The 14,526-nt window shown below is 34.8% G+C and overlaps 1 protein-coding gene and 1 pseudogene across 1 annotated transcript; both read right to left on the bottom strand.

Annotated features, from left to right (window-relative positions):
• Window positions 1–733: 733 nt before the first annotated feature.
• Window positions 734–2,582, bottom strand: LOC145059817 (uncharacterized). Its single transcript, XM_079007598.1, has 3 exons — window positions 2,029–2,582; window positions 1,798–1,939; window positions 734–1,477 (listed from the first exon to the last, which is right to left on the bottom strand). The coding sequence occupies exons 1-3, from the start codon at window positions 2,580–2,582 to the stop codon at window positions 734–736; spliced, it is 1,440 nt and encodes a 479-aa protein (XP_078863724.1).
• A 9,526-nt stretch (window positions 2,583–12,108) lies between these two features.
• Window positions 12,109–13,238, bottom strand: LOC145059811 (F-box/FBD/LRR-repeat protein At1g13570-like; annotated as a pseudogene).
• Between the last annotated feature and the right edge of the window lie 1,288 nt (window positions 13,239–14,526).

Below are 14,526 nucleotides of genomic sequence, written 5' to 3'. Positions count from 1 at the left end.
GTGGAAGGCCATTAGGGCCGGGCGATGACCTCGCTCCCGATACAAAACCACCGTGTGGAAGGCCACTAGGATCAAGCAAAGGTGATGAACCGGATCCTGGTACAGAACCACCTATAAGAGGGATGCGTGGAAGGCCACTAGAATCAGGTAAAGGTGATGACTTGGCTCCTGGTACAGAACCACCTGTGAAATGGATGCGTGGAAGGCCACTAGGATCAGGCAAAGGTGATGACCTGGCTCCTGGTACTGAACCACATATAAGAGGGATGCGTGGAAGGCCACTAGGATCAGGTAAAGGTGATGACTTGGCTCCTGGTACAGAACCACCTGTGAGATGGATGCGTGGAAGGCCACTAGGATCAGGCAAAGGTGATGACCTGGCTCCTGGTACTGAACCACTTGTAAGAGGGATGCGTGGAAGGCCACTAGGATCAGGCAAAGGTGATGACCTGGCTCCTGGTACAAAACCACCTGTAAGAGGGATGTGTTGAAGGCCACTACGGTTAGGCAAAGACGATGACCTACCACCCGATGAAGGACGAACCGGAAAAAAGTTACATGCTAGGCCTTTATCCAACATGCTTCGTTTATATAACAAAAATAGTCAAATATGTTAGATGATAATAAAAAATAACAAATAGACTAGTATCTACATACCATATTATAAATTAAAAGTAAAACAAGATAACAAATATATTAAAGTGTATATACCATATAACATAAAACAAACTTCCTAACATTCGTCCTCATCTGGATAGTAGTCAAAATAAAATGGTTCGTCTCTATCATCTTCATCTGTATCATCTTCTTGGTTTTCCGCTTCAGAACCCTCACTCTCATCGGAAGATATTTGCTCAAAGTTAGTTCTATTTGAGGCTAGGCTCAAACGTTCACTAACATTTACTTCATTCGGTAACTCAAACCGTTCATCAAGATGAAAGACTCCATTTGCTTCAGTACTTCCATCAAGCGCAACTTCCGTTTCAGCTTTGGTGACTTCATATACCCCTCTTGGTTTTGTCTTGACAACTGCCCAAAGATCTTTTAATTCATCTGTCACCGCAGGATATGGTGTATAAAATACGTGTTCCGCTTGTGATGCCAAACAAAAAGGATCATTAGTTTCAATATGAGACGTAGGTTTAACATCAACCAATTTATTCTTATTAACTACTACACCACGGATATTATCAAACCAAGTGCATTTGAATAGCACAACAGTCGAGCGCCCAATGTCATAATAGTCAATCTCTAGGATCTCATCCAATAAGCCGTAGTAGTCTGACTCTTCGCCATTATATATCTCCCCCCTCACGCATAGTCCATAGTTATTTGTTGCACGTCCTTTACCATATTCTTGTGTGTGGAACTTATAACCATTTATAAAGTAGCCGTTATAAGACCGAGCATTGTTCAAGGGTCCATTTGCTAAAGGTTCTAAATGTTTAGCACTTCCATCAGTTGAGTCCCCCGTTACCTACATTAAAGAGCATATATGCAAAATGTTTCTTGAAAAAAAAATACAAAACTTAACAAGTATGATTGAATTGGTTTTACTTACTTTGTATTTAAACCATTCTGCAAAGTATTTATCTCTAAGTACTGAAATTGGTTCATTTTGATATGATGCTTGGGCTGCTCGATCAAATTATGTGATGAAAGGGGCAACTTCTACACAGTTTAGTAGGATGTAAGTGTGTGCTTTGTGAAGTTCTTCATGTTTCAAGGGTCTTTTCTTTCCACCCTTTTCATATAATCTTCTTGATGGAAAGGCAAATACGCTTAATATATCTCCACTTGAAGAGTTGTCATGTTGTCAACCGTGGGGGCAAAATATAAAGAACAATAGGTAGCGATTTCATTCACTAGATGTTCATTGACGATTGAACCTTCAACCCTTGCTTTGTTCCGAATTCTTCTTTTTATTATGCCCAACTTTCTATATTTAGAAATTATCAAGAACGTGTTATGAATACTAAAAAGAACGTGTAAAAGTTTAATACTTAATATTACAAACAAAATGATTACCTCTCGTATTGATAGATCCATCTGTATTGCACCGGACCACCAAGAATTGCTTCATCAGCTAAATGTATGATTAGGTGTTCCATGGAATCAAAGAAACTAGGAGGGAATATTTTCTCCAACTTGCAGATGGTTTGAGCAATACTGCGTTTCATGTTGTACAAGTCCTCCATATGCAATGTTTTTGAGCATAATACTCGAAAAAACATGCATAACTCTGTTATGGCCTCATATACCATATTTGGAACAAACCCTCTAATAGCAAGTGGAAACAAACGTTGCATAAAGACGTGACAGTCATGGCTCTTGAAACCGTAAAAACTACCATTTTTGATGTTCACACAATTCCCTATATTCGATGCATATCCGTCTGGAAATTTCAACTTTTTCAGCCAAGCACAAATTTTTTTAACATCGACCCTCTCTAAAGTGTAGTCTCCTTTCTTGATCCAAGCCTTCCCTTTTTTGTCCCGGACGGGGTTTAGAAGAGGCCGGTCACATAGCATCTCAAGATCTTGTCTTGCACTCAATTTATCTTTAGATTTCGGGGTGTCCATACTTGTATGAAACATATTTTCAAACACATTCTTCTCGATATGCATCAGATCAAGGTTATGTCGGATCAATAAATGACGCCAATAGGGAAGCTCCCAAAAATGCTCCTCTTTACCCAATTATGTGTCACTCCAAAACCATCCGGCTTTATATAATTTGGATGATACGAAGTCCCTTCATAAACAGTGTTAAAATGTTTGACTGTCTGCCAAATTTCTTCTCCGGTTGGGTACGAAATATCTACTTCGCTCTTCGATGTCTTGTTTTTCTTAAAATTAATCTTATCTTTTTTGAAAGTGTGGCCTTTGCGTAAGTATTTTCTATGACAGTCAAACCAACAATGTTTATTTCCCCTTTGAAGCCAGAATGATTCTGATTGATCCAAACAATATGGGCAAGCTAACTTACCATGTGTGCTCCATCCGGACAACATTGCATAAGCAGGGAAATCACTAACTGTCCACATCAATATAGCTCTCATCTGGAAATTTTCCCTTCGATGAGCATCATAAGTTTCAATGCCATCTATGAACAACATCTTTAACTCGTGCACTAAAGGTTGTAGGAAAACATCCAAATTTTGACCAGGATTCTTCGGCTCAGGAATGATCAAAGGAAGCAATATGTATTGATGTTTTAAGGCCAACCAAGGAGGTAGGTTGTATATTGTGATAAACACTGGCCAACATGAATACGAACTCCCATTTGAATTATTTGGACTAAACCCATCGGTACATAACCCAAGTCGGATATTACGTGTCTCTTGTGCAAAATCAGGAAAAACTTCATCAAAATGACTCCAAGCTCGACCTTCACTAGGATGTATCATCTTTTCATGATCTATCGGATGATCTGAGTGCCAAGTCAAATGTTGAGCCGTCTTCTTCGAATAGAACAACCTTTGAAGTCTATATCTAACAGGCATGTAAGTCATGAACAAATTAGGAACCTTGTTGCCCTTTTCCATGTATCTACTTTCATTACATACTGCACAACGATCCAGATTAGCATGATGTCCATAGAATAACATGCAATGGTTTATACACACATGAATCCATTGTGAAGGCAGTTGTAATGGCTTCAACATTTTCTTGGTATCGTAAAAGTTGTTAGGAAGCTTCTCACCTATAGGTAGACTGTCTTTGATTATAGGAATTAATCTATCAAATGAAGAGTCTGATACATTGCACTCCGATTTCTAGTTCAACAATCTGGTGGTGGTGGAGAGTGTGGAAGCTTTTTTAGACCCGTCCCATAAAGGCTCGCTAACTTGGTTCAATATTTTATAGAAAGTTTGGGCTGATTGATTTGGGTTTTATTGTGCTTGTTGACAATAAGGAGCATGTTGATAGTAAGGAGCCTCATGTTGATGCATGCTTTCGATAATTATCTGCTCATATCTACGATAATCACCCACACCTTCATCATTGTCTTGAGCCGTTTCAGAGATTGAACATTGACCAATTTCTTGTGTTGGATATAATTCCCCATGTGTATACCAAAACATATAATCTTCCATGAATCCATTTTGGCATAGATGCAATTCAACTAAATTTCTTGTCTTGTAATAACGATTTTTGCATTTCTTACACGGGCATCTAATTTCAAAAACCTCCACCCCTTCCGCAATACTATGTTGGATGTTTGTTGCGTTCGTTTAAGCAAAGTCCAAAAAATAATTGACATAATGTCGAAATTCAGTATTGAAAGCCCCATTCATAGTGAGTCTCATTGTGTACATCCATTCTCTATTTGATGTCATTTCTATCTGTAAACAACATTTAATCTATCATTCTACTTGATTAAACCCTAAACAAATGAACATAGCAATGTACTTTACACTAAACAAATAAACATGTCATTGTAGCATAACCTAAACAAATAAGCATAGCAATACATGAAACACTAATCAAATATGTTGATGCAATAAATGAAACTATTTAAAACTAACCGATTAACAATTTAAAACTAATAAATAACAATTAAATGGGAAAATAATATTTTGTGTTTGCCTCTAAGTTTCCATATAATTTTTTAAACACTTTTTTGTTGTTTGCTTTAATGATATTGTGCTTGCAAAACTTTTGATCATTTGATTTAAGCTAATTTTAAGTATAATGCTAATGATAGTATTTAAAGGCACTGTAAGTAGAAGTTGTGAAGTCTAACTATCTAGGAACCATAGAAGTTGTATAAGCGCTTGCAAAACTTTTTCACAACAGCATATTATGTTATAAAGGAGCTGTTTTCTATGTATTATTCAGCTTGGTTCAAAATTCTCTTAAACCATTGACGGGTTTTTTTTTTTTTTTTTTTTTTTTTTTCTTTTTCATTTCTTGACAAGTCAACCATGGGTAAAAAGAATCATTTAAAATAATATATAAATTATCATAACTGAAACAATTGCAAAATACAATTAGAAATAATTAGTAGAGAGAATTATGTGATAATTGGTGGGTGGAATTAAGCCCCATAATACATCTGTTTATACCAGAAAAACAATACGTAAATCATATTAAGAGGTCAAAATACTACTTAAGCTAAAAGTACTCTAATGGTATATTACTTTATAGTTTATTATTATTTACTTAAGCTAATGGTATATTACTTTATGGTTTATTATTATATACCCATATGGCCATACACCACTTGGTGAAAGACTGTAAGTGTTCACCCTGCCTTGTACTACTCATGTGCAAATAACACAGAGACACAAAATTCGTAGCAGATTAAAAGCTAAAACACCCAAAAGAAATAAAAAGTCAAATAATCTTACAATAAGTGAGCTACATGTTTTGAACTAGAAAAATAGAAGTTTTAGGTCAAACCTCCTTGCAATATCTTGATGCAGCAGTATTTTACTGTTTAGTCTTGATCAAAATAAACCAACATTTACAATATACACGATATGCAACCTTAATTGAAGATATATACAACACACACAACTTATTTAACATAGAATTTATCAAAATTAAGATTAACATTACATGTTATACATAAACTAGATTTCTGAAAATTTGAAGTCTTGTGAATGTGTGAGCAAATGAAAGTGAAATACATACCCGGGGTGTCGCAGAAGGTGGTATGGTGCAGCAACGGTGGTGGAACGGGGCAACGCCGACGGATATGTGATGCAGTGGAGCGGGAAATTGACGGATCAGAAATCGCCCGTGTAAGATAGGGTTTTGTTGGGGTAGGTTTGATCAATGAGTGCTGGACATCAGTAAAGTGGGAATTGGGTTTTTAGGAGGCGTAGCAAATTTGTAGGCATAAATGTGGCGTAGGTATTTTGTAGGTATCTACAAATTGGAAAACTGAAGTATTATAATTAAATATCATTTAAAAATTATCTATATAAATATCCTATATTAATATAGTATCTACGGTTTTATTTCAAAGGTATAAGTGCTACGTTTTTTTTTAAATATAATTAATATAATATATAAATATCCTATTTAAGCAACATATGCAGGATTTTCAGTGGATTTCTCATTGACAGTGAGGGTTGCGACAGGGGCATAGATGAACCACCTACATGAGAGATGAGATTTTGATAAGTTAGAACAGGAATCATTTGGTATTTCTAGAGTAAATAGTTTGAGGAGCAAAGCTTTATAAGTATAAAGTGAGCAAGGGAGTGAGGAAGACAGTTATCAGTGGAGGAGGTAGACATGGCTGTGGAGGAGGAGGGAGAAAATGGAAGGAAGGAAAGAGGCCGATATGCTCTAATACCATAAAACTCTTTAGAAAAGAGTATTCTGTGCATTTCAATGAAAAATATACATACAAAGCACAAATATATAGGGAAGACAAAGTACACGAAAAGGCAAAATAACACCCAATAATAAACACAGGAACTTGGAAAGACACATAACATCTCTGTTTTGAATGAGGTAAAGTAATAATTATAAAGAAGAAGGTATAAAGAAAAATCATTGTTCCCTTCTTCATGCACAAAACTATTTACAAGTATTAACACACACCATATAGAAGCAAAAATTAACTATGAGTAGGTTCGCACTCAATTATAAAGAAGAAACTATAAAGAGAAATAATCTGTCTTACTTGCCATTTTTATCAAAATCATCCCAAAGCAAACAAGACAAGAGGAACAAAAAGAAATAAAAGATAACCTAAATATACTTATAATGACGAAATTATAGAGCTAAATTGCAATGTAGTTGAACATTCTTAGGGAAATACGGCTAGGGATCCAAGTAGAATAGTTTTGCCTTTGTTGACGCTCGAGGGAATTGCATAACATCCTTCGCAATGTCATGTATTTTTTTAGCATCAAGATCTCCATTTGGTGTGATGGTAAACTTGTTGAGAGAAGGGGAATGAGCAAGAAGAAGCTTTATAAAAAGAAGTTCCGGTTTTGATCCTCTTAAATGTCTCATCTCAACAACTTGCAACTGATCTAATGTACAATCCAAGCAGTTTGGGGATTCCAAACGATTTGAAGCTGGTCCCACATCAATATGATGCTCCTGAAACAACATAAAAACGCAACAGCACTTTACCATCCAAATCTTGTTTTATATATAATATGATTTTAACACTCTTCACTTTACCATAAGGTGTGTAACAGTGAGTTTTTCCAGCTTCGGTGAGTTTCGAAGCAAGCAAAGAGCAACATCAAGTTGATCCAAATCATCAACTTGAAAACGGATCAACCACATATGCTTTAAACGACTAATCGCACGTGGAAGCAATTTAGGAATCTTTTCTACAACCAAAGACTGTGAGATGAAAATTAGATTTAACTTACCTAGAAAACATTAGTATTATTTACATAAGAGTACGAAATGTATAACCCTTTATGCAAACAACAATTGGGGAAGAGAAAAGGTTAAGAATAAAAAAGTTTACCATAATAAAATTACTGTCGGTATAAATGTATCGAAGTCTGGGCAAGTTACTCAACATTGTGGCCAAATTCATTTTTTCAACTCCTACAAAATCCTGTGTGTAATCCTGTGAAGAAATGAAAACTGAAATAAGACATGGACTGTCCAATAACCCGAGCAACAAGGCATCAGGACAAGCAATGACAGTCAACTTCCGCAGTTTTGTAGCCTTAATGTTAAATTTGTAAACATTTTTGCAACTAAAAAGGAACAACTTCTTAAGCTTTGGTAGGTTGATCTTATTTCCACAGCTAGTCCCAAAATCAACATCCTCCAAATTGAGTTCTTTAAGATTGAGAAATCCGTTAAACTCAAGTGGCGGCTTATAGATACAGTTTCGCAGTTCCAACTTTGTCAAATCCAGACAAGAAAACACATAAGAAGGTAGTTCATAATGTTGATTTGAATAGGTAAGGACTAGTTCAGTGACACCGTTTCTTGATAAGAATGACATCCATTGACCAATTGCTTGCAAGCTATCATGAAATATATATGATATATGGAGATGAAATTTCAAGATAGGACCATTGTGAAGGAACAAGACTTTGTTTATGATACCTATAAACCTATTACGACCAAAATCTCCATTGCTTGCAAATTTATTAGAGAAATTTTTATCAAAAACCAGCACCCTCATTGTGGTCCATCTGTACCTCCATTTTTTTGATATAATGCTTGTCCTTACAACATCTTCAATCGGGAGCCTCTCTATGATTGAGTCTATCAAGTGTTCTGGCAAGTTACTGAGATTATCTTCCTCACCACAACTGACAACAGTCCTTTTATTTCTATCTGTTATTAGATTCACAAAAGAGACCAAGTTATATAAATATAAAAAGAAATCTAATAACAATCATGGAGCAATTTGACATGTCAAATACGCTTCTTAATATCCTTTCATTATCAATGAAACTTTTTGGTGTGGTAGCATACTAGCATAGCTTGTGCGAAACAAAATGTCTCGTTCACAATACTTATGATTTAACGGTCATGAGCATTTTTAAAGAAAAGTGACTCACATGTCACATACCTAAGTTATTTCAAAGCAATTGGAATGAATAAGAGACATGGACTAAGTTTTACTTACATTTACCCATAATAGAAACATAATACATCTTGTTACATACAATAACAATGCAAAACCTGAAATTTGTATAATGTACTCTGTTTTTGTTCATATTAGCAATGTACTTATATTTATACAGATATCACATAAATGCATTTACAATCCCTTACCGATAATAACAATGCACTTGCATATTTTTATTGATGATAACATTATGCAACATGAAACTTGTAATCTTGTAAGCATTTTCCAAGTTTCAGGTTATACATATTGCTCTTTGTTGGTAAATAAATGGAAATATAAGTACTTTTCTATTAGGGGTGGATAATGAAGTATATTTCCCACATTGGTATCGGGAGTAAGGTCCATTGGAAATTTCGACACTTTTGTGATTGTTCAATGGCATCTAATATTACCTTTTTTTATTATTAGTTTTTCTCACAAAAAGTATGATATTTGAGTACAGAGGTTCTTATGTTGGTGCCTTCCAAGGAGGGAGTTAATACATAAAATTAGCACAATCGAGTAGTATAGGTCTTTGACTCTTTGCTATTTCTTTTTGAAACGACGGTCTTTGCTAATTAATTCATTTTTATGTGCATTTAGGTAGTGTTTGGTGCATAGGACTGGACTGAACAGTATTGAACTCGATAGAACTAGTCAAATTATCTATGAAGCATTTGCTATCACTAGGACGGGACATAACATGAGATTAAAAAGACCGGATTGTCTCCGAGACATATATATATATATATATATATATATATATATATATATATATATATATATATATATATATATATATATATATGTAAGCAATTGTAGAAATTCATAAGATAAAAAGACGAATGTATGTAGGAGGTTAGAATTTGATAATAACTAAAGTGTTTCAGTTTCAAGAGGCCATTAGAGGGTGTCTGGATGGTTGTTTAATGAAGGCAAAGAGATGAGAAAAGAATGTTGGGGTATTTTTGTAACTATGTTTTGTTCCACCTTTTTGGATGGGATTAAAATCTAATAAGATAGTTTCATTTGACTTGGTCAACAACTACTTTTGTTCTTGTCCCATCCATGCCAAACGTTATCGATAAAGCCTTGTTATGTATAGTATTATGTTTAGTCTCATGTACAAATCTCTGCCTTAAGTACTTAAGTACTTATCTACTTATTTATCCTCAAACTTAATACCTTATAGTTACATCAGTTCTACAGGTAAAACCTAACTTATAGAAACTCAAACTAATGAAATTGTATGACCATATAACATATGGAAAACCACTCCCTTGCAAAATTAGGCACTATCCAGTTAACTTTCCAACAAACTACATCTTCAGAAAATTGGTTTACTGATTTATGTTTTTAAACGGGAATGTGAAAGTTGACAAAGAAATTCTAAAAACAGAGTTTATGTATTCAACTTGAATGAACAAAAGAGATCATAAACAACAGAATTCAAACAAAATTTAGAAAATAAATGGAGGTTTACGTATTAGAAACTTACTCATCACTTGAAGATACCCTTCACTCAGAGCGACCAAGTAGTTTATCTTCGTGTTAAAATCTCAAAATTCTGAGATGAAATTGAAACGACGATTGGAGCGATCATCCACGTTTTATATGTAACGAAAAGGTTTTTGGAGCTATAATTTACCGCATATCGATTTCTAGATTAAACCACTCCCTAAATTAAATATGAGATTTTCTAGCATGCCCTAATCGCATACATAAAAAGCATTAATTGAACTATTAATTATAAGGAATATTACTATAATTAAAAGTGAAATTCATTAATTATAGAAAATATTCTTCATAATTAATGCATTTCATATTTAATTATGGTAATATTTCCCATAATTAATAGTTTTTAAGTGTCCTTTTAGAGCACATGTCAGAAGATCCTCAAAGTCAATTGTTTCATATGGTGTGCAATTCAAAACAAGATAGCTTCGATGGTGGGTCTTAGAGCTAGAGGTATGATTACCCAAACTATCACTTGTGGCGCATGTATCAATGAAGAAGAGGATGCTGATCTCATTTTGGTAAAAGGTCCGTTTGCCAAAGTTGTGAGAAGTACTTGGTTTTGCTTCAAACTGGGGGAGAAGTCCGAAGATAAAAGACCGGTTTCCCTCCATATGTTATGGTCTTTTCTGGCATCTATGAAATTATCATAATGACCGGATGTTTAGACAGGTGTTTTTTAAGCCATCGTTAGACAGGTGTTTTTTAAGCCATCGTATGGTGAAGAGCGAATCAAATCAACATTATTTTTGTGGGTTAAATGTAGACGTAATGGTGGACCCTATTCATGGGATGAGTCATGAATGGTCATCATCTCTATTTTGTATCTGATACTTTTTGTGCTCTGTATTTTGTTACTCTCTTTTTCCCCTCGATAGTTACTTACTAATCGCGAATGTCTTTTCAATGATATTTTCCGTTTTCTAAAAAAAAATGTTAGAAAATCCCATTAAATATAGACAAATTTGCGTAAAGGTCCATGTACTTTATAAAAGTCATAGCTTCATTTATTATTATTATTATTATTATTATTATTATTATTATTATTATTTTAAAAAGTGGATGGTTTCTGTAGTTTCAACTTTCAATTATTTGCGTGGATGATAGTTATGTAATTATGTAAACGTGTTAAAGATCTAAACACAACATGCTAAATTTGGATTGGGTTCAAGTTGAATTGACGGATTATGTCACTTTTTGTCATCTCTAAATGTGATTTTTAAAAGTAAGTTACAACTCTTTAAAAAAAAAAAAAATCATTTTTCTATAAACTATAAAGAAGTGAAATAGGTTTTCGTTTTTGCCAATAAATTCTAGAAACACAATACAAGATTTCACATTCAACAAATGCAAGTGTACCTACTTTAAAATATCATAAAAAATAAACATAACATTAATTCTATTCCTATCATCCGCAAATCAATACCACTTTAAACTACATGCAAGGTAGACGTGCAAACAACAAAGGCCATTGCCATTTGCAATGCTGAAATCAGCATGTTGCCTAAAGGAGTAATATAGTGATCCAAAGTATAAAGCAACAGAATTCATACTTAGCATTTATCAAAATCGCCAAGGGGAATAAAAACAAAAGAAAGATAAGGATGTAAGTATAAAGCTACATTGCAATATAGCTGAACATTCCTCATTACAGAATTACAGATCGGGATTCAAGTAGAACATTTTTGCTTTTGTTGAGGCTCGAGGGAACTGCATAATATCCATCGTAATGTCAAGTCGTTTTTGAATATCAGAAGCTTCACTTGGTCTAAGGTTAAACTTCTGAAGAGAAGGGGAATGAGCAAGAAGAAGCTTTATACAAAGCAATTCTGGTTTTGATCCTTCTAAATATCTTATCTCAACAGTTTGCAATCGATCCAATGTACAGTCCAAACAGTTTGGGGATTCCAAATAATTTGAAGCAGGTCCCACATCCACTCGAGGCTCTCCTGAAACAACACAACAATGCAACCGAAGTTTAGCTCCCAAGTCTTGCATTATATAAGTAAAATAATTATATAATTTTAGCACTTGTTACTTTACCATTTCCAAGGGCATCCCCAGTGTCTTTAGATTTGGTGACTTCTGAAGCAAACAAAGAGCACCATTAAGTTGATCCACGTCACCATGTTGAAATTTTCGGAACCACAAACGCTTTAAACTATTAACCGGATGCGGAAACCACTTTGGAATATTTTCTGCAGTAAAAATCTATGAGGTGAAAGTTAGATTTTAACTTGCCTAAACTACATGAAAAATATATCTTTTGTGCAAATTCCTTTTGAAAATTATACCTTAAGAAACTGAGCATCGACGAAAAAACATTTAATTCTGGTCGTGTTACTTAACATTGTGGTCAACATGGCATCAGGACAAGCAATGACAGTCAAATTTTGCAGTTTTGTAAGCTTAATATTGAAATTGTAAACGTTTGTGCACTTATGAAGGGACAACTGCTTAAGTTGTGGTAGGTTGATCTTAGCTCCACACAAGTTAGCCCCAAAGTCAATACGTCGGAGAAAAAGATCTTTAAGATTTAGAAATCCTTCAAAATTAAGTGGTGGTTTAAAGAAACAGTTTTTCAGTTTCAACTTTTTCAATTCTAGACAAAGAAACACATACGAAGGAAGTTCATAACATAGATTGAAGTGGTAAGATTGAGCTCCTTGACTCCGTTTCTTGATAAGAGTAGCATCCATTGATCGACTTCTTGGAAGCTATCAAGAGAAATGTCTGGTATATGGAGATGAGATGAAATTTCAAGATACGACCCTTGTGAAGGGTCAAAACTTGGTTTATGATCCTTATAAACCCATTACGACCAAAAGCTTCGTTTTATGCAAATCTGTTTAACTGTTTATCAAAAACCAGCGCCTGTGTTCAGTCAATATGTACCTCAAGTTTTTAGATATAATGCTTCTCCTTATAAACCCATTATGACCAAAAGCTTTGTTTTTTGCCATCTTTTTTGAGAAGTGGTTATTAAAAACCAGTGCCTTCATTTCGGTCCATCTGTACCTCCATATTTTTGATATAATGCTTGTTTTTACAGCATCTTGAACAGGGACCCGCTCTAAGACTGAGGCTATCAAGTGATCTGGCAAGTTACTGATTCTGTCTTCTCCAACACAAGCTACAGACCTCCTTTTATATTTTCCTGTCATTAGATTGAGAAACAAAAATGGGACTTGGTTATTTCAAGGAAAATTGAAAGCTTAAGCAATAAGAAACACTAAACAACTTGACATTTCTAATACTCTTCTTAATATCCTTTTAATATCAGTGGAGGTTTGGGAGTGGTAACATTACTCATTATAAATAAACACTTTTATTTGCAATAGACAAAACTATAAAATTGGTCCCTGAGGTATTCAAAAAACTTTGGATAGGGTCCAAAACGTTTTTAACTTGCATGGAAGGTCCAAAATCAAGAATTTCCTTTGGTTTTAGTCCCTGGAGGACTTGAAAAGACTGTTTTGCCCTTTCCATTTCATTTTTTGTATTTTTTTTATTTTCTTTTATAATTTATTAATTAAAAATTAAAAATGAAGGAATTGGGTCCACACCCACCTCTCTCTCTCTCTCTCTCTCTCTCTCTCTCTCTCTCTCTCTCTCTCTCTCTCTCTCTCTCTCTCTCTCTCTCTCTCTCTCTCTCTCTCTCTCTCTCTCTCTCTCTCTCTCTCTCTCTCTCTCTCTCTCTCTCTCTCTCTCTCTCTCTCTCTCTCTCTCTCTCTCTCTCTCTCTCTCTCTCTCTCTCTCTCTCTCTCTCTCTCTCTCTCTCTCTCTCTCTCTCTCCTGAACACACACACTATTAACATAAACACACATAAATCAATTTATGGGTTTTTTAGGAATAACTGCTAGCATAAACATACATAAATTGATGGATGATTTAACTGAAAGAAGAAGAAGCACTGTATTTGGGTTTGAAATCGGATGTAATCTATTTGGGTTGTTTGGATTCCGATTTGGTATTCTACCTTTCCCCATGGATGAAGAAGCAATAAATTTGGGTTATGTTTGCAGGAAACGAAAACCACAAACCACAAATAGATATGGATTTTTGTTGATGCTACAACCAAACGACGTTAATAATGGTGTTTGTGGATGGATCTCCAGGGGATAGGAGGAAGACAGTCTTGCTACGCCCCTGACTTCAAATCGTCATCGATGGTGAATCTCCTAAGTTCGTCATCGTTCCAAGTGATGTTCATCGGGTGTGTGCCAGGTGGTGTTCATTGGAGCTCATCGTCATTTTAGGTGGTGTTCTTCGAGTAGAGTTTTGTATGTGACTTTCGTTTCAGATCTTGCATTCCCCATGCATCTTCGTTTCAGATCTGGAAAGAGCAAACCCACCTTCAAGCATAGTAACCTTTTTGTTCATGTGTAAAACTGGAGGTGGGAGTTATAAAGCTTGTATTTTGATGCAACTTTTACAGATTATTGAAATCG

Source organism: Lactuca serriola, chromosome 1 (genome assembly GCF_051521515.1).
Source record: "Lactuca serriola cultivar US96UC23 chromosome 1, Lser_US96UC23_V15, whole genome shotgun sequence".
NCBI lineage: Eukaryota > Viridiplantae > Streptophyta > Magnoliopsida > Asterales > Asteraceae > Lactuca > Lactuca serriola.
Note: the sequence above shows the minus strand (reverse complement) of the source record. Positions and strands in the feature narration are given on the sequence as shown.